General features: G+C 40.2%; 1 protein-coding gene across 3 annotated transcripts in view; it reads right to left on the reverse strand.

Annotated features, from left to right (window-relative positions):
* The window catches only part of CHCHD3 (coiled-coil-helix-coiled-coil-helix domain containing 3), a 285119-nt gene that overhangs the window by 48270 nt on the left and 215243 nt on the right, over nucleotides 1–21606 (reverse strand). For all 3 annotated transcript variants that reach the window (XM_047095775.1, XM_047095774.1, XM_047095776.1), the window contains one exon: nucleotides 8096–8166. In XM_047095775.1, the coding sequence (XP_046951731.1) occupies nucleotides 8096–8166 (71 nt within the window). The remainder of the gene's footprint in view (nucleotides 1–8095; nucleotides 8167–21606) is intronic.

Genomic DNA, 21606 nt, shown 5'->3' on the forward strand with positions numbered 1-21606 from the left:
CTTGCTCAAAGCCCTGTTCTTCCTGCAATATCGCATTCTTTTCTTCTTGTGTAAACTTTTCATTATGAAGGAGACATCTTTATAATACAATAACTCTAGTTATAATGTAACTTCTGGTAACATAACTCCTGCATTAGAAAAGACAGCATGTTCAAGTAATGTTGTTTTAATACAATTTGTGTTCAGCAGAAACCAAGTCAACTTGGTCATTTAGAATTTGATCAATGTGAATTAGTGTCTCACTGAGATAAACCATTTGATCATTTAGAAATTGATCAATGAGAATCAGAGATAAAACATTTATCATGTACATTTGGTCTATCAGAGCCATTCACGCAGCACTAAAGTACGTTATAAGTAGACATCAATAAGTGTTAGAGACGATGTGCAGGGGACCTGTCAGCTGCAGATACAAATACATGTCCAACAGTATATAATTTTAAGCCTTTTGATAAGGCAAGTTATTCAATAAGGCAGCTGGAGTCACTGAAAAATTACTGGAGCTCAACTTTGGAGAAACCACAAAGAGCAGCACAGCGAAAGTAAACAGCTCAAACTTTCTGAAATAAGTTTTAATTAAAAGTAAAAGGTAAGTAACATAAATTTACTTGGCTAAACTTCTAGACGAGTTTTGAGACTATTAATCAGAGCAAACTTTGTACCTGCGGTACAATTAGTTCTATTAATCTAATATTTCCAAGTTGAAGTCAAGTTGACGTTCAGGCACACTGGCTTACGCATCTAACAGAATTATAAATTTGCCAGTCAAAACCTTATTTAATTATTTCATGGCCAATTAAGCAGGATCTTTAAACACTGTTGCTTAAAACTGTCCATGATCCCATGTGTAATTATAGAGAACACGAGAAACACCTGCTGATACCACTGGCCTGTCATCCTCAGCTTCTCTAATTCATTTGCAGTATAGCTATTAAAATCATACACCCAAAAGAGAAACAAAACAGTACTGCCAGTGTAGAGGCGCAGAACTTGCCACCCCAAAATATGTCCCTCTGGCATAGGATTAGTTTTGGTTGATCATTTGGAAAAAAACACACGCCAACGCACGAGAAGCTCTGGAAACCAAGGAGCAATTACCCTCTCGCAAGAGACGTACCCATGCATAAGGGAAACCTCCATGGGTGGGGGGAGGTCTCCCTTGCTGTACCAGGAAGAGGGGGGATGACTCAATCTGTAGAAAGTCCTCTCTCAATGGAGAAGACAATGACTTAAGTCTGCATAACCACCTCACCCTTTTTGACTGTGCTCCTGTAACTGATTCTGTACCTCTAACATCTTTTGTCTTTAGCTGAAGACAGACGGTATTTAAGTTGATGCTTTGGGCCATTTTGGAGAGTTACTCAGTTTTTCCAGGTCTTTTTCACATATACATGTCGCTGCTCTTTGAGTTGTGTTCTCCTGTTAATTGGTTTTACACAAATTTAATTATTCAACCAGCCAAAGAACCCAGAGGAAGGGAAAACTTTTCCACCCCTACATCAGTCAAAGTGAAACCTAATAAAAGCAAAACAGTTTAAAGTTAAAGGATTTTACATTGAAGAAAACTTTGAATATATGGTAATACTTACAAAACCCATTTTATCTCGAGGAGTTTTGCACAGCACTCCTCAGATACTCTAAAATCACCTCAACTTCTTCCACAGGGTGACTAATCTTTTAATACTTTGTAAGGATAGCCCAGGCTTCTTCCACGAGCCTAAATTTATAAGTCGGGCTTCAACAACTTCGTTCAAGGATAAAAGTGAAAACCCCTTCTGAAGTCAGGCACACAAAGGAGTATTAGTAGTGCTCACATCCAATCTCAGAATCACACTCCTTCATCTTTCAAAGAAACAGAAGCCACGCTGAAAAGTTACACCTCTAACAAAAGGATTCCAGAACTGTTTTCCACAGACCTACATCACTTCCCACATACACATTTTCTCCTTTCCGGAAGGTAGAAATGGGCCACTTCATTATCTAAGACAGGATGGGAAAGAAACATCAGTCGTCTTTAAAATGCTTTTCATTTGGTTGATAGCGCATGTCTTCACGAGGTTTTCCACTGCCTTCAACATATTCCTATTTCTTTGATATGTGCTTTTACATTTGCTTGATATTAGCTTTTATATTTAAAAAACAAACAAACAAACAAAAAAACACGTGGAGCGCCTGGGTGGCTCAGTCGGTTAAGCATCTGACTCTTGATTTCAGCTCAGGTCATGATCTCCCGTTTGTGGGATGGAGCCCCGCGTCCGGCTCTGCACCAACAGTGTGAAGCCTGCTTGAGACCCTCTCTCCTTCTATCTATCTGTCCCTCCCCTGCTTGGGCATGCGCTCTCTCTCTCTCTCTCAAATAAAGAAACATTAAAAAAAAAACCCTCATATGTACAAAATACACTGGTAACAATGGTTCAGCTTTGCAGGTGTGGCATTCAGGCCCTACTGAACCCCAAAGAGGTCTGACTGTGACAGGGATCGTGAAGCAAGGCCCCTGCAGCACTCTTCCCCTACTGCTCTGCCACACCCCTCAGGGCGCCCTAGGTCCCCAGGGCTTCACACTAGGTCATCGGGTCTCCCCCTGGGCTGGGGGCTTCCTGAGGATAAGAACCCTTTCTGTTACCTTTTTTGTTTAACATCATGTAGATTTTGTCTGGAAGCATCCAGAAACTTCTCCTGTGGTGCACAGCTGCGTAACTTGAACTGGACATAATAATAAAATTATATCATCACAATATATTTAACAATGAAAACTAATAAAATCAAATACGCACTGAGCGTTTACCTTGTGCTAGACCAATGCAAAGCACCGTCAGTGTAACATTACTTGATGTATTAGTTTGTTTAATTAATGACCTATCAGGTGGAAAATAAGGATTAATATGGAACGTAATTCTCGGTAAGCTGAGCTATGTGACACAGTACTAGGGTCCTAGCAGCACGTAACTAAGAATTAGCACCATAAATGGCTCTATTTAACACATATTAACAAAGGGTGATAAAAGGTGACCGGAACTGCCAACAGTGACTTTTTAGTTGGACTGGGTGAGTAACGGTTACCTTTTGAATAAAAGCTAGACGTAAAAAAAAAGAAAAAAAAACTGCTGGGTTTGCTAAGTGATTTGGGTTTTATAGATAAAATCTTAAAGCAATTGTGGTCAGGAAAAGTTCTTGCAGGAAAATAAACAGCCCACATTCTTAATCTCCAAATTGATTCTTACTGAAAAAAATGGTGAACAGTATTTTTAATAACTTATTAGGGACACAATTATTCCATTACAGTAGAACTAATTTGGGGTTTTTCAGATGCTCACTATTGTAAAGTTCTGTCTTCCTCCTGCTCTCTCTGGTGGACTCTGAGTTCCACACTGGCGAGGTCCTACCTGTCTCCTCAGAGCTATGTACTCAGAACTCGGAGGGCATGTCACACAGGAGCTCTCTGAATGAATGACGCGGCAATAAAATAGGAGGAAAAATCCCATTAAATCTAAAGTGTTTCAATGGGTTCCTGCCAAAACTATAAACTGAAAGACTGAAGGGTGAGTTAATATTTAAGCATCCTTAAAATAATTCCATTAGCTATCCTGGCGGGACGCATGGATGTGACTGGTGTTTATCACGTGCCACCTCAAATGCTCTTAGCTTTCTTTCTCTTTACAATGATTTTGCGTGGGGGCGCCCGGGTGGCTCAGTCAGTTGAGCAACTGACTTCAGCTCAGGTCATGATCTCACGGTTCGTGGGTTCGAGCCCCGCGTTGGGCTCTGTGCTGACAGCCCAGGGCCTGGAGCCTGCTTCGGATTCTGTGTCTCCCTCTATCTCTGTTCCTCCCCTGCTCCTTCTCTGTCTCTCTGTCTCTCAAAAATAAATAAACATTAAAACAAAACAAAACAGGGGCGCCTGGGTGGCGCAGTCGGTTAAGCGTCCGACTTCAGCCAGGTCACGATCTCACGGTCCATGAGTTCGAGCCCCGCATCAGGCTCTGGGCTGATGGCTCGGAGCCTGGAGCCTGTTTCCGATTCTGTGTCTCCCTCTCTCTCTGCCCCTCCCCCGTTCATGCTCTGTCTCTCTCTGTCCCAAAAAAAATAAATAAACGTTGAAAAAAAAAAAGAAAGAAAAAAAACACAACGTTATAATGATTTTGTGTGCCCCTCTATCAGGTGAGTAATAACACCCTTGAAATTGCACTTTAGAAAGCTTCCATCTCCTGTAACCAAGATGCACCCAAATGAACACTCCCGTCAAATAAAATTAACTAAATCCTCCCCAAAGTTCTTCAGAGCCTGTTGAGATCAACAATGCTGAAATCAACAATGTCATGCAATGAAAAGGATACAGTATACTGCCTTGCAAAAGACTGAAGCTGCCAGGATTACCTGAGATGCTCAGGTCTCTAAGGAGAAACAAAGTTCCACTGGGTAACTTCCGTGCCTTCAAAGATGGTAAGCATCTCTTATAGCCAAGGCACTATCACTTCCTACGCATGAAGCTAACAAACTCACCACAAATCAAAATACAAACTTTCTAAGAAGCTCCATCTAGCAGGCAGTATTGGGCGGGGGGGGGGGGGGGGGACCTAATATAATGGAAGCCACTCTGAAAAACTAGCTCTTAAAATTCCTTCACAGTATGTAAAAACCTGGGGTTTTGTTTGCACCAGAGTTGGCCAAACTGCCAAGTCCAAGGGCACAGTCTCCAAGACTGTCCCCACCCTGGCATCATCTGCAAGTTCAAGGGGTTCCCAAAACTGCTCCAGCCTTAATAATTCACTAAAAGTATTCACAGAACTCACAGAAAGCTATTAAACTCACAGTTATGGCTTATCATGGGAAATGACACAGAGAGTTAGCCAAAGGAAGAGATACACAGGATGGACTCTGGGAGAGTTCTAAATGCAAAGTTTCCACTCTCCTCAAGATGCTCTACTCCCCTGGCATCAACCTGTGACAATATGCACAGAGAATCAACCAGAGAAGCTCACCCAAATTTCAGTGTCCAGAGTTTCACTGGGGCCTCATCGCAAAGGTTTGCTTGACTGATCGCTCATGTGGCTGAATTCAGTCTCCAGCACCACTTCCCCAGAGATTGGTTTGACAACACATGGCCCAAAGGGCCCATCGTGACTAATGAAACGCTTCCGTCACTTGGGAAATTCCAAAGGATTCCAAATTCCCTCTCCCAGAAGATGAGTATATAGGCCAGACCTCTCTTTGGGAAAAGCCAAATTCTTTAACCACGCCAAATGAGAGTAGAATTTAATAAAGAATAATATCTTATAAAGGTAACAGAGAATGAAGCTGCTGAGGCTCTGATTAAGACTAAGTCGAGGGGCGCCTGGGTGGCGCAGTCGGTTAAGGGTCCGACTTCAGCCAGGTCACGATCTCGCGGTCCGGGAGTTCGAGCCCCGCGTCAGGCTCTGGGCTGATGGCTCAGAGCCTGGAGCCTGTTTCCAATTCTGTGTCTCCCTCTCTCTCTGCCCCTCCCCCGTTCATGCTCTGTCTCTCTCTGTCCCAAAAATAAATAAACGTTGAAAAAAAAATTAAAAAAAAAAAAAATAATAAAATAAAAAAAAAAAAAAAAAAAGACTAAGTCGAGGGGCTCCCGGGTGGCTCAGTCGGTTGAGTGACAACTCTTAATTTGGCTCAGGTCGTGATCTCGTGGTTTCATGGGTTCAAGCCCCGTGTCAGGCTCTGCATGCTGAGTGTGTACGGAGCTTGCTTGGGATCCTCTCTCTCCTTCTCTCTCTGTCCCTCCCCTACTTGTACGCTTTCTGTCTCTCTCAAAATAAATAAATAAACTTAAACAAACAAAAACAAGAACACTAAGCCTAACCTACAGCTCCATGTTGTCTTGGAGAAAGTAAGTCAGCAAGACATTTATTTTCGTGTTCCCTGCAGCCTCTCATTTGCCAGCAGGCTAGTTCAGGCTGAATGACGTGGCAGCTGCACAGGGCTTTCAGGAGAGTGATTCTGTTCATAAAACCAGACTTACCTCTCTCTATAAAAATCGAGCCTCCACCAGTTTTCCAATCTGCTAAACCTCTATTTCTGGTTTTCCCTAGTGCCTAAATCCAGGTGTCACGGGCTGAAGGGACCCCTCCCCAACCAAATTCGTATGCTGAAGATCTAATGACCGGTATCAGAAAGTGTATTTGGACAAAGGGTTTTCAAAGGGGTAATTAAATTAAACTGAAATCATTACGGTGAGCCCTAATGCAATGTGATTTATAAGAAAAGGAGACTGAGACACGGATGTGGAGAGGGAAGACAGGCCAACCGTGCGGGCACCCCGATCTCACACTTGCAGCCTCCAGACTGTGAGGAAATCAACTTCTGTGGAACCACTCAGTCTGTGGTTCTCTGTTACAGCAGCCCTAGCAAACGAATACACCAGTCACTCACTAGTCCAGGTCTAATCTTTCAGCGACTTGCTCGCACCCCCTATCTTTTCTCTTTCACTTACATAGTCCTCCCGTTTCCTACTACTGCTTCTTGTTCCTCACCCCCTGATCAAGCCTCGCATCCACTGTCTGGTTAGTATTACCAAAGGAGCATGGAAATCAAGCGCTTACCTGGTCAAAGACCTTCCAAAGACTTCTTGCTACATGAAGACCAACTTCTTAGCCCAGCAGTTATCAAAGGACCGTACTGACTTTTCCAACTTCATCTTGCACGCGAGTTCCTCTGAGTCAAACCACTGATCTTAAGGGATTTGTCACCCAACTCAAGAACATGATTTTCCTTCTGAATCCTTTCCTTTCCACCTGTTCAATATTCCCCTTCAAGCCTCAACTGAGTAATTGTTTTCCTTATGATAACGTCATAGATCATTCTAGTCAGAATTGATCTCCTTTGATTTATCATAAATTTTACTTATTTGAATAGCTACCCTCTGACAGGAGAGGAATACCCAGGGTGCCAAGTCAAAGATTCTCATGGCACAGAGACAGAAAGGATAACAAATGTTACGTTATCGTTAGGGGAAAAGATAAACCATAACTTGAAAAATACATATGTAGAGTACCTTTTAAAATCAAGTCCAGATCCATTTTTATATCTAAATACTTAAGAAAGCACATTAACCTTTAAGAGTGAGATTTGTGGCCCATTCTTTGAAGGTCTCTCCCTGCTGACCTAAAAAGATAATTCACTAACAAAGACAAAGAGGTTTGTCTAAATATACCTCAAACTACCTTTAAAAAAAAAAAAAAGATTTTTTTTATTACATTAAAGAACACACTAATATCCATTTACCATACAAATTGTACCACAGCAGAAAGTAATAAATAATGTTACACCTTAGGGTTTAATCATTTTATCAAAAGCTTATAAACATGCACCAGGAAGAAGGTCAGAGCCCAATACGATCTTTCAACTAAACCTGTCACAATACCTTTTTTTGCTTCACTAATTTGCACATGTGCTACTAACAGGGGTTACACAATAAAACTATTTATACTCTCAGGAAAATTCTGAATGATGTCTTCTTACCTAATGTGAGAACTGGCAGCAAAGGGAAAGTACAGGGCTACAGGTCACGGACACTTTGATCCATCAATTAGAACATTCATTTAAACATTCCAAGGATTAATAGAGGCAGCAATTTAACATCACCTTCATAATCAAGGGCAAGGTAAAGTCTGTGATTTAAATGCTTTCAAGGTACATGGGAAGAAATGAAAACAGCTTGAACATGAGAAAAGTGGCTACTCAAATTTGGACATGCCTGTCATTTTATTATATAAAACTGAATGGTCTCTATGATTCTATTAACAGAGATAGCAATTTCACATCACCTTCATAATCAAGGGCATCCCATCTTATATAATATTATTCCAAATGAAAACTCTATTAGCATTGCTTTCAACTTCCCCTTACTTCATGAAATTGAGTTGCAACAAGCTTTCATCAAATGCCCTTTCCTTGTATTTGGAGAACATGGATGCACCTCACTACCCAAATACCCAAATACCCAAATACACTTCCAAGTATTCCAGAGGGCCCACAACAAGCCATCCACTATTCAAGAAGCAAGAACACTGTACTTTGATCTTGTCAAGGATGGGAAATACTGTAACATTATGTGTTAAAAACTTACTTGAACTTTGCTTCCACCTCTTCAGCTGCTTTCTGATATTGTTCGGTGGTGACTTTGTAGAATTCTGAGCTCTGTGGACAGAGATTGACAGTAGAGTTTTCACTACTCAAGAGGGCAAAATGTGAGTAAGACTTACAGTTACAAAATGATACATAAAATCTTTTTTTCAGCCATTCAAGCAGTAGGACAAAGATTTCTTGCATAAGTGACATAGATACTTATAAAAGTGCACGTAAAGGTATCCATTTAAATAATAGCACATCTGCTGGTATACAAGTTGTAATTAGAGTAAACCTTCATTGTTATAATTCATCATTATTTGATCCTTGTGAGAAAATTCTTCACATATTTGCCTACTATTCCAATGGTCTACCTGGGATATTAAAGGTTCACCTCTTTTTATACAGTATTTTTGTCCTCAAGATGGATTCTTTACAGAGTAGAATGTGTTCTATTACCTTCACATGACCACAAGAGCATCAATATTTATAACAAATTAATTAGTAAGAACAGGGTATGGGTTTAGGTAATTTTTTTACCCCCTAAAAAAAAAATGTTTCCAGTATTACATAAATGAACACATAAGCAACATAAATCAAGCTGCAATAGGAAAGGAATGCCTTTCCTGAGGCAGAAAAATTTTAAACTATCCATTCTGGCTGGCTACGTTGAAACCTATCTTACTTCAGGGGGTGGCCTAAATGACCCCAAGAGCCTTCAGACTCAATGAAATACCCTGCAAAACCTGTCCCAGGACAAAAGAATACTACATGATACAGTGGTCTATTGTGCACCTTCAATCCCTAATCACTCAGGTTACACATACATGACTTGGGGTAGTTTATTTTTTAATAAATCATTGTTGGTTGGTGAGAAAATGAAAATGAAATCCTCTTCACACCAGTGACCCCTCTGCATTTAACAATCTGGGTTGCCCAATGACAGTCACATCCAGGTTTGTTGGATGTAGATAAAATCAATAGATATGTGATTAGACAGCAGACTCGGGGTGGCTGCAGCAATGGACAGGTCACCATTTGAGATGATGAATGGCTCTCTATCAACCCAGAGTCCCCTACGATGCTAACATTTACTATAATCTTATTTGGACTGCGATTTATCTTTCTTGCACCTGATCAATAAAGATGAACAGAACAGTTGTAAGGATCGATTGTAATTTTTTATCATTTTCAAGCACGAAGGTGCATTTCTGACATGAAGACAATATTCATGCAGTGCTTCTGCATGTTTTAAAATCACACTGTGAATGACCAACTTCATTGGTCTATATGCCAAGAGGTTTTAATTCATCTGTAGGTCGCAAGCTACCAAAAGGCCTTTTGTCTTCTCAGATATTATAACCTTATGTCGTATCACACCTCCCTTTCAGTTTTATTTTATAAGATTTTTCTTTCCTTTAAAATACACACCGGTCACTACATGCTCTTTTGCAATGTTTGGCTTAAGCTTTTTTGTGTGAACCCTTCTAACAAAGAGGGCAGTAAAAAGGCAGTTACTAACCTGCCACTAACACTGATGAGAAACGCCCCATACTACTATAATAAACTGTCAAGGGGGCGTTATGATACTAAAGTTTCAAAATGCTGGCAAAGCTAAACATCTTGATTAATACTTTCAATTAATTTAAACATTGAAACAGTAATGTCCAGACAGAGCCAGGACGAGGCTGACAGATTTGGTTTCTGGTTCTGCTCTGTGACCTTGAGTAAGTCCTTCAAAGTCCCCTTGGCTTTCTTTTGTAACCTGTAAAATACGGATGAAGTAGCCTTGCTTATCTCTGCCAAAGCAGTTACAGAAATCAAATGAGATTGGCACAGGAGCTGTGCCACCTATTTTTGCAGAGTAAAGTCAACATACAAATAAAATAATTTTGGAGGAAAAAGCTAATTTGGGCAAAACTAATTCTGGGTACAAATTCAAAATGATCAAAGGCAAATATTAAGCTTTCTAACAAGAATGATGCACAAAAGTGAGTTCTGCCATAACATAAGTTAGCAAGCTCCCCTCTGCTTTATAATGCCAAATACAGGTAAAATTACTACTGATTTTGTCAAAGTTTCCCTAAGATGTTAAACGGACAAAAGACATGTACCTGTGCTGTCTGCAAGCTTAGCTCTTAACTTCCCAAGTTAAAGTTTTAGGCTTTATTTATGTCCTGTATTTCCACCTCAGTGGCCAGATTCCCACACTGTATAAATCTTTATAATGAGGAAAAGTCCCCAGGAGGCAATGCCATATAACAACTAGGGGAATAAACACAAATATGCCCAAGATCTGTATGCAGATAGCGTTTAATTCATGTAAGTATATACTTATTCATTCAACCAAATTAGAAACTTATTATCCAAATAATGTCCAACTTGGGGAAACAGATCTTGATGGTCTGAAAACTTCTTGAGAAGCTTTCCATCCGATATAAGAGAAAAGAAAAAGAGTCAAATGAAAGGTCATAAATATTGAGTTAAAGTTGTGGATAGTGTTACTGGAGTACAGAAAGAGTAGAGTTTCTCTTTTGGTGGCAGAAAATATTCTTAAAAATAAACAACCATTAAAAAACAAAAACAAAAAGCTTGCCAATAAGCTTGCCAGCAGGAGAATGAATAAATACCAGGTATTCACACAGTGGAAATCTACACAGTGATGAGAAAGAATGAATTACACATACATGTGGAGCAAACACAAGCAAGTTCTAGATATAATATTGTAGAGTGTAATTTATGTCAAGTTTGGAAAAAATGCAAAATAATCAAATAGGATTAGTAAATAGCAAATTCCATGGATTATCCCCAAGTAGCAGCAGTTTGGTGGTGGTAGTCGGGGGGTTAGGGGCAGAACACCATCAAGAAAGGAAACACAGTGGGACCTCACTGACTTGTTATGTTTCTTAAAATGAGGTGTACATAGCCAATTGTTATGCTGGTTATAAATGCCTGTAACATATACTAAAATTGTGTTACTCTCCCCCTCCTCAAAGGAACTAATTAACAACAAATAATTTAATAATATAGCCAGAACATAAAAATAGGGGTAGAGGGATACATGCTGAACAGGTTGGCTAAGTCAAGATTTTGTATATTTTCTTGAATGCTAACCTATTGCCGAATGTCCACAAATTACTAAATAAAAGCAATTTCTGTTGTGAAATAAGTATGGACTTACAGAAAAGGGGCAAAAATGGTGGAAAGTTTCTATATACTGTCACCCCCCCCCCTTCCTTTCACGTCAATGTCTTAGATAATCCCAGCACAATCATCAAAACGAGTAAGTTAACAATGCAACATTACTAGTAACTACTATTAACTAAATTGCAGACTTTATTTTGCTACACTTTTTCTACGAATGTTCTTTTTCTATGTCAGGACCCAATTCCAAAGGTCATTTTGCATTTAATTGTCACGGCTTCTCAGTATCCTCTTGTCTCTTAAGACCCCTTGACACTCCTGAGGAATACACCAGTTGGATATTTTGTAGAATGGCTGGCAATATGGACTTGTCCGATGTTTTCTCATTAGACTGACGTTATTATGCATCACTGGGACAAATACCATAGGGGCAATCGGCCCTTCTCCCAACTGGACCCCAAACTACTCCCAAAATTCTAGCTTCACAATTGCCTACCGATCCTGCAATGCTTCTACTCTGAACAGGTACTCACAGGTGGTAGAAATACCCTAATTGGGGTCCCTGGGTGGCTCAGTCCTTTAAGCATCCCACTTCGGCTCAGGTCGTAATTTCATGGTTTGTGAGTTTGAACCCCATGTCGGGCTCTGTACTGACAGCCTGGAGCTGCTTCAGATTCTGTGTCTCCCTCTCTCTGCCTCTCCCCCGCTTGCACGCGCGCACGCACGCACACACTCTCTCTCTCTCTCTCAAAAATAAAATTAAAAATTTTTTTTAAAAGGACCCTAATTTTCAGAAAGGCTGTTTGTATCATCTATGTTGTCTTGAGATGGTAGTAGGTGTGTATATGCCTCTTTTCTTATCAATTATAAATTACCGTTACTTTAATGTTATTATGGTAGCTAAGTTTGTTGTTATTTGGTCAACCCTACAGCTTGTAGTAAGTACACACATCAATTGTGTTTTTGTCTGATCCTTTAAAAAAATTTGTTTTAATGTTTATTTAGTTTTGAGGGAGAGAGAGACAGAAACTGAGCAGGGGAGGGGCAGAGAGAGGGGGAGATACAGAATGTGAACCAGGCTCTAGGATCCTAGCTGTCAGCACAAAGCTCGATGCGGGGCTTGAACTCACAAACTGTGAGATCATGACCTGAGCCAAAGTCGGATGCTTAACTGACTGAGCCACCCGGGCACCCCTGATCCTTTTTTAATAGCCACATTTTGAGAACAATATGGTCTGTGCTTCAAATAAGTAATATCCACATTCCAATTTTCAAAGAAGGTAGATATTACGTTATATATGTACATATATAAAATGGCCATATATACCTGTCTAAATATACCTACCTACCTATCTATATGTGTCTATATCTCTCCCCTCCAAACTTTGTTAAAATACTTTCTTTAAAAAAAATTGCTTTTTAATGTTTATTTATTTTTGAGAGAGAGAGTCAAGAGTGCATGCAGGAGAGGCAGAGAGAGAGGGAGACACAGAATCCGAAGTAGGCTCCAGGCTCTCAGCTGTGAGCGCAGAGCCCGATGTGGGACTCGAACCCACAAACCGTGAGATCATGATCTGAGCTCAAGTCGGATGCTTAACCAACTAAGCCACCCAGGCGCCCCCACTAAGATGCTTTCTAAGTCCTCACACCATATGGGGTAGGGGAGAATAATCTGGTCAGATGACCCTAAAAAAAGAACAAAAAGGAACAGGCAGAGAAGGCTGCCCATAATCTAACATGGTGGTCTTTCAACGAAAGGACCATTCATTGCTTTGAGCATGGTCATATTGTTTTTACGACTGTAGGGTCCTTTACAACCTAAAATTTAAGAAGATTTACAACCTAAAAATTTAGAAACATTTAATTTTTTTTTCAACGTTTATTTATTTATTTATTTATTTATTTATTTTATTTTTTTTTGGGACAGAGAGAGACAGAGCATGAACGGGGGAGGGGCAGAGAGAGAGGGAGACACAGAATCGGAAACAGACTCCAGGCTCTGAGCCGTCAGCCCAGAGCCCGACGCAGGGCTCGAACTCACGGACTGCGAGATCGTGACCTGGCTGAAGTCGGACGCTTAACCGACTGCGCCACCTAGGCACCCCCTAAAAACATTTAAATTGTAATTAAATTTAAAATTTAAAAATATTTACAACCTAAAATTTAAAACTCTCTTTCATTCATATTCATTCTGTAGTTTCCTGCTCCATCAACGGAGGTAGAATAGTTGACATGATTTGTCCAGTGGAAGCATAAATTTGTAGCAAGTAAATCTTATTTAAATCAAATATTAAAAGTCTGTTATTTTCTTACTTTAAAACAAAATTTTCTTGTTTAACATGAGCATTAAAACAATGTTTTCTATCAAGATTTCCTTTGAGAAAGGTAGATCTTGTAAATTCAAAGTAGAATAATGGTATCTTTTTGATGTTTCAGCACTATCAAAAATCTGATAAAGGCTTGTCTTTGTCAAAGATTAAGTGAAACGGAAGTTCCTAGGAGGTGACCTATCTCCAAAATAACAACATAATACTAGATATGGGAGATGTGCCTGTCCCCTATAGTAGAGGTCAAGGCACCACTGGAAACGACAGGCATTTTCGTTTTCTGTATTAAAACATTTTCCAATCTAAGGCACTAGGTACCAGTTACTAAAAACACAGGCAGCAGACTGAGTTGGAGAGACTGAATGCTCTACTGTACAAAATGTTTAATATATTTAAAACAGAATATGTTGTCCACAGCACTCTGTACTCCGGTGAGCAACGTACTTTCCTTTGGAGCCATACTGCCAGTACAGCTCCTTCCTTATAAAACAGGACATGTCACCGTACCCCAACAGTTCTCTCACCTCTGTAAAACTGGGACAGTAACAAAAATGGCCTAATAAAAATCTCTGGGAGATTAAATATGATAATTCATGTAAAGTTCTTTGAACAATACCTGGGACTATATATGGTAAGCATTTTGGAATGTTACCTATTACTATTACAAATCATTTGAAGAGCACAAAAAAAAAAGTATAGAGTGTTGGGTAACTTTTTGCAAAAGCCATTTTAATAAACATTTAAATCTTTAAAACACAAATATCTTTTCTTCTGTTGGACCAATCACTGAATTTTGTTTACATGGCTCATCTGTTCTATTTTTCTGTTCTTTAAGATAAATGGGAAATGGGGCGCCTGGGTGGCGCAGTCGGTTAAGCGTCCGACTTCAGCCAGGTCACGATCTCGCGGTCCGGGAGTTCGAGCCCCGCGTCGGGCTCTGGGCTGACGGCTCAGAGCCTGGAGCCTGTTTCCGATTCTGTGTCTCCCTCTCTCTCTGCCCCTCCCCCGTTCATGCTCTGTCTCTCTCTGTCCCAAAAATAAATAAACGTTGAAAAAAAAAATTAAAAAAAAAAAAAAAAGATAAATGGGAAATGTGAAGACAATGGCTGGGCTGTACGGAGAATGTTAATGGCTATGAAAAAACTATAAATACATAGAGAGATAGTGACACTAGACCATATTTACAAAAAATAAAAAATAAACCAATAACTTTTGACCTTATCATCAATGAAATCCAATGAACCAAATTACACAGTAAAAGTACTTTTTACTGCCAGGATTCCCAGGGCCTTAATTCTTAGTATGCATTATAAATCTCCAAGATGAGAAATATTGCTCGTGATGAGCCCCAAACTGATTTCCCATGGAACCTTTTAATTCTGGAGCATCTCAAGAGAACAGAACTCCTCAAATGTTCTAGGAGAAACGCTGGGTTAAAGACAAGTTCACAACCACTATTTCAATCCTGCACTTCTCTGCGTGCAACTTTTCTCTTCCCAGAGCAACATTTTCTTACGGGTTACTCTTACAACTCATGTTCAAAGGGTAGAAATCAGCAATACTGGAAAATGATTCCAGGACTGATGGCATCCCTCTTTATGAAGTGCTAATAAAAAGGAGCAGTCTATTACCTTGAACTTTAAAAAGTTGAGATGAATTCTTTAAAGAAAACTGTTTCTGTACCTCCCTGCTGTTCCCTCAGTGCCCTGTGGCCACGTTTTTCCCTCTTTTCTGTGTATACGGCTCATGGTGACATGACCTTGCAAGCTTCTCTCATCAAGAAAGGGTGGAGTCTGTTTCTCCACCCCTTCAATCTGGGGCATGCCTGTGACTTGCTCTGTCCAACAGAATGACAGGAGTGACAATGGGCCAGTTGCAAACATAAGCCTCTCTCTTGGAATCCTGGCCTAGTGCCACATATGGAAGTCCAGGCTGAAGAGGGAGAGACTGTAAGTCACCCCAGCTGAAGTCGTCCTAGACCAGCCAAACCTTAGCCAACTCAGTGTAAGTGAGGGCGGTCAAATCCAGAAGAAGTGCCCAGATGGGTGATCTGCAGAATCATGAAGTAAATAAATGGTGGTTGTTTTAATCCACGAAGTTTGGGGTAGTTGGTTATACAGTAAAAGCTAACTGATTTATACCTTTGTCTGTGTTCTCACAGCACCATGCACTTCTAGCAAAGCACTTAACGCACTTACCAACCATGTGTTTTTACATGTGGTCTCTCCAACTAGTCCATAAGATCCCTAAAGGCGAGTATTTCATCCCATTCATCAAAGTACGTAAAGCGTTCGGCAAAGTACGTGACACACAAAACTTACTGAAATAGTGTTAGAGTGACGCCATTAATTGTAAGCTGCATTCCAAAGTTTACTTTTATTTACAACAGGCTGGAACAGACAGAAGTTTAAGGTAACTGAAATACTGTAACATGGAAAAGTGGAACCCTACGTTTATCGTACATCTCTTACAAACCGACCGACACTGCAGTCGGCTGTGGAAATGAAAAAAAGAAATGGCTATTGCCGGAGATTGTGTTCAATTACAGTCCCAGTACAATTAACAGTTCAAGGGACAAACAGCAGCTTGAACAGGTAAGGGATTTATTTTTCTCATGAAATAACAAGTCCGGATGCTGGAAACCCAGAGCTGATGTAGGTGCCAAGGATTTTATCAAATGACTAGGCCCTTTTCTCTCAATTCCTCTGCAGCCATGCTTAGCATTTGCCTTTTATTCCCATAGCCTCAAGATAGCTAGTGTACCTCCAGTTATCATGCCCATGGTCTAAGGAAGGAAGAGGAGGGAAGTGAAAAAAGGGGGAGAAAGGCCCTCTCCAGAGATCTGTGCTTACATCTCTCTGGCCAGAATTATAGATCATGCACAACCCTGGCTGCAAGAATTTTTGTTTTCTCACTTCTACAGTAAGAAAGAGAAGGCAGGAGTTTGGAATTGGTGTTTATTGAGCCAATTTATCATACCTGCCACAGATAGCTGAAGTGACAACACAAAATCATGCACAAAACTGTGTGGCTGATTTTAGATGCGGGTATTCCCAGTATTTCCTTCCAACTGCTCTTAAACTTCAAATTTGGGGTATGGGGGGATGGATTTACACATCTGGTATCCTAATGCTCAAGAACAAAGTTTTTAGACAGTATAGGAAGGAAGTGGGAATCAACAAGAGTGGGCATCATTCCCACTTTTTGGGGGCTGGCTGTGGCCCATGTTTTTGAATGTGTGACACTGCCATTTTCCATTTTCAGAAAGTTTCCCTTTAAAAGTGTATTTTTAAATGCACATGCACAGACACACGTTATTGCTAGATTTGAAAAGTATCTGTTTTCAATTCTAAATTAGATCAAAAGAAAACACGCACACACAGTATTCTTACAGCATTTTCTCAGGTTCTGAATCTCATTTCTGTTCTGTTCTAACTAATATGATCATACCTCCAGTATGTAAGAAATGAACAAAACAAAAAGGTCACAAGAAAAATTTGCTAACGAGCTTTTGTCAGTTCTTTTACCAAATGCTTCGTATGGTGATTTGGGCACAACTACATAACACATCATACTGAAGTATAATGTAAATTCTGGTAATCTTACACTTTTTCTCAGAGGTGAGTAACACTCCTACTCACTGTCCATTCAAAGATTATGGCAGCTCAGCAGGCATTTAGCAACAGTGAATGGGAGAAGGACCAGGTCTGGCCTTAGTGTGAGCGGTCTAGCTTGAAGGTGTGGCTCTCCTCTTTCCAAACTGATCTATAATTACCATTAACAATTATAGGTCTCTATCCCTCCCCTACAACCCACCCAAATGTAAATGTTACTGTTCCTGGCTTGTTTTTTTAAACAAAGGCCTAGTGTGTACAAGTACCAATGAAAGCCTTCCTATCCACAATGTCAATGTGAGCATTCCTATGTTAAGTAGCTGGATTCAAAACAGGCTTCTATTTCTTGTTATAACACTTGCCCAGGAGCTATGTTATAATATGTAATCAGCTAGATGCAGGTAAGTACGTTTCCCCCAAGATGCGAGCTAGGCATATGAGGACCTGATTTAATCCTGCACATGCGGCATGGTTACAATTCCAGGCACAGAATCCCTGAAACAGTCATTTACTGAATGGCATCAGGTGGCCGAAAAGAGTTCATGCTTCCTCAACCTGTCTTTTTGTAGACTTACACAGAATCAAGAGACTCCCTGCAATATAACTAAATTTTTTGCATAAGAATCTTAAAAGAACTATAGAATTTTTAGAAATTAAAAAAAAAAATCACTAATGGTCTCAGTTTAGTTTATCTAGTGGTTTCAGTTATTTCTCCTGATAAACCTTCCATCAGAACATCTAACGGCTGGTTTGAATTCAGCCTTCTGTGTGTTCCTGTATATCCTGAAGTCTGAAACAGGTGGGCAGAAGAGCCATGGGAGGAACTCGATCATATTCAGTCAGAAAAGTGGCCCTTGAATAAAGTAGTTGGCATAGTAAAGACTCTTTCATTTTTGGCACTTCTTAAACCCACGGCCTTGAGTCCATTGTCTCTCTACTCTCTCCTTTTATCTCTTTCCCTCCCTCTAACCTCCTGCCCCAGAGAAAGCTGTGTAAATAAATACACTGCCTATTTAAGTAGTTTGCAAACTGCCAACACTGCTTCAGATGCATGGTGTATCAGATTCAGTATTCTGTTTCTAAGATGCACATCAAGGAATGGATTTGGTTATTTAAGCTGAGTCTCACTTTTTAACATCTAAATACGAGGACCTTATCTTTGAGAGTGATTGTTTCAATAGGCCACTGTAGGCTCACCAAATGCCACAGATCCTGGCTTCTCCTTGCTCTCCGGCAGAACACCACTCCCGCCGACAACCCCTACCTAGCTCCCTAGCTGATCCACCAGAGCCTGGGTCTCCATTAATTTGCCTGCATGGCTCCACAACCTGAAGAATTATCATCAAATCGAGTAGAAGCATAAGTAGCTATCCTGAATAGCCCCACATTTCTGCTAATAACCACTTGGGTACATATATAAGTGTATTTTAATTATGCTCAGCCTTATTTTTTTTTTCAAATTTATATCACTAGTGATGGACAATAAATTACTAATTTAGCAGCTTCTCACAAATCAGAAGTTCTGACCATTAAGTTCTGTGATAAAGACAAATGAAGATTTCCCTATGGAAAAAGCCTATCAGTAAATTACTCCAACATCTCTCTTTCCTAGTTAGATAAATCCCAGTTTTAAGCTAGATATATGGTCAACCAAACTAAAATTTCCAGCTTGCTTCAGGTTAGGCTGCACTGTAAGCAGAACTGTATGGGGACTTCCAGGTAGGCTGCTTAAAGACAGCTGACCTCGACTGGCAAAAAATCTTTTCAGCCCAGTCTTTTCCTCATTTTTCCAGTCTGCAAGTGTTTGAGCCCCAGCAGCCATCCTGAATACAAGCTGACCTTAAAGAGAGAAGACCCTGTGCCAGGAGGCTGGAGAGAAACAGTAGGTGCCTGGGGCTCTAACAACCTTGAAGCCAACATGCCAGCCCTGAATTGCCCACCTCTAGACTCTTATCAAATAAGAAAAAAATAAACTTGTAATTTAAGCCATTCCGTCTTTATGACACACTGAGTCACAATAATCCGGAACAGACCTTCTTCCTTAAGCCCTGACAGGTTTGCTTTTTGTGCACCTCAGGAATGACTTTAATAAAATCAAATGAAATGACGCACTAGGAGTAAACTTTTGTCCTTTGCAGTAATGCTTTGCTTCCACTCGTCAGAAATCTGTTTCCATCCGCCTCTCTCCTTTTCTGACAAAGGACAGGAAGAATTGAAAAATTTTAGAGCCATGGTTAACTCTAGCATCCAATCTTACCAGTCATATCAAATCTTACCAGTCAACATTTATTTATTTTTGGGACAGAGAGAGACAGAGCATGAACGGGGGAGGGGCAGAGAGAGAGGGAGACACAGAATCGGAAACAGGCTCCAGGCTCTGAGCCATCAGCCCAGAGCCTGACGCGGGGCTCGAACTCGCGGACCGTGAGATTGTGACCTGGCTGAAGTCGGACGCTTAACCGACTGCGCCACCCAGGCGCCCCAAATCTTACCAGTCATAAGAAACCACATTTTATGAAAACACCAGGGTCCCCTAGGCACTCTGGCAAAGGTAATGAACTGCTCTTGTACCTACGTTTTCCTTCCATCTCTACTATTTCTCATAAAAAGCAACAGAACTATTCAGAGCTGCTTCTGGCATTTCTAGTTTTATTCCAGGCACTTTCGAAACTTCACTAATTAGAGTCTCAGGTTTTTCCTTTCTTGATTTAGTTTTCTAATTAGAATAGAAATCATAGATTCATTGACAGCCTCGCCACTGCATGAGGTATATTAATTATATATGAGTTATATTGTCTCATGCCTCAGTTTCTTCATCTGGGCAATTTAAATAAACTGTACCAAACATTCACTTGGCATTCTAAGTTTCCTTCATCTGCTCATTTCTTCATTCTACAGATACTGAAGGTCTGAAGGTCTGTGTCAGGCCCTAGGCCAGGAACTTGGAATATAATGGAGAGTAAACAGAGGCTTGGCCCTACTTCTACAGAGCTTATGGCATACAGGGGGAGACAGACACAAATTCAAAAACCACACAAATTATAATGAACAAAGAATTACAGTGCCACAGGATCACTATACAGAATTTTTTATTTCTAGGAAGTAGTTTGTCTAATGAGTCTCTAAAGCCCTATATTTTCTATATTTCATATTCGGCTCTTAAGTTACTTATGCTTTTATTTCCTTTCAATTTCTCTAGCTGTTTCTGTCATATAAGTCAAGCTTCATAGCAGAATTCTCTCCAACTGTAAACCTCTCTTCTAATCCTGTTAGAAATAAGGGGGATCTACTTGAACTCATATGGATGGAAAGAGGTCCAAGTAGTAAGAAAAACAGAAAGATGTAAAATAATTTGAAGAGTATATTTTCTAAACTGTTGGGTCCACGTGCACATACACGTACACCCTGAAATACCCTGTAAGCAATAGTTGTCATCCCTGGAAAAGGGACATGAGGAAGAAATACTTTCCTTTTTTTTTTTTATAGCCGCCTGTGACAATTTAAGTTTTTTACCATGGGATCGTATTATTTTTTAAAAGAAAATTAACCATGCTGCAATTTCTAACAGGCATTACACCTATATTTGTATCATGCCAGAAAAGTAACTTATCTAGATATTATTGGGAAAGTGACTCCCCGACCCCTTCCTGCCCACAGCTCCCTTTTACCATGCTTACAGTAAGACTTCTCATTTACCCGAAGTATAAGGTATGAACTTTTCTATTACCCTTTTCTATAATAATGTCGACAAAAGGTCTTCAGTCGTTATATTGCTTGTAGCTCTTCTGAGATAAAACCACCCGTCCCTCCTACACTCACCTTTTAGATTTCTACATTATACACCTGACACCTTTCTACTTTTGACATGCATGTGTGTCTCACTGTTCCCTCAACAACGGTGAGACAAAGCAATTTCACAGTTATCACAAGGGTTATCATGAGAATTTACCATGATATCTTGCAAGACCTATACAGAACCTTTTAAATGACTGCACAGGAATCTGGTTCTCTTGAGGACTGTGTAACATGACACTGTCAATTCTCAAGGTTATAAGTCTTGTGAAGGGCTCATTGGGGTGACGCTACATGCACATTTAACAGCACCCCCACCGGATGGCTCCACACAGAAGGCGTCACTTTTCTATTGCCAACACATCTCAGGCCTGCACTCCATTTTACCCTAACTGGTCTCATTATCGTCTCCCATAGAAGGGAATTCTGTAACTCTCTTATACTTGCTCAGCACATGCATTGGCGCCCACACATGCTCAGTGTCCTCTTGAAAACCATGGGCTAAAAAGAAAGCTGGAAACAATAATCCTTACAGTAGAGAAGGAGGCAAACATTAGCTTCTTTATCATCAACTCTGCTGAGTTCTTCATTTGTTCACAATTTTATACTAATAATCTGAAGAATCTATAACACAA

Source organism: Lynx rufus, unplaced genomic scaffold (assembly GCF_022079265.1).
Source record: "Lynx rufus isolate CCGP_SWC_20201006 ecotype Redwood Valley unplaced genomic scaffold, mLynRuf1.p SCAF_4, whole genome shotgun sequence".
NCBI classification, from domain to species: domain Eukaryota; kingdom Metazoa; phylum Chordata; class Mammalia; order Carnivora; family Felidae; genus Lynx; species Lynx rufus.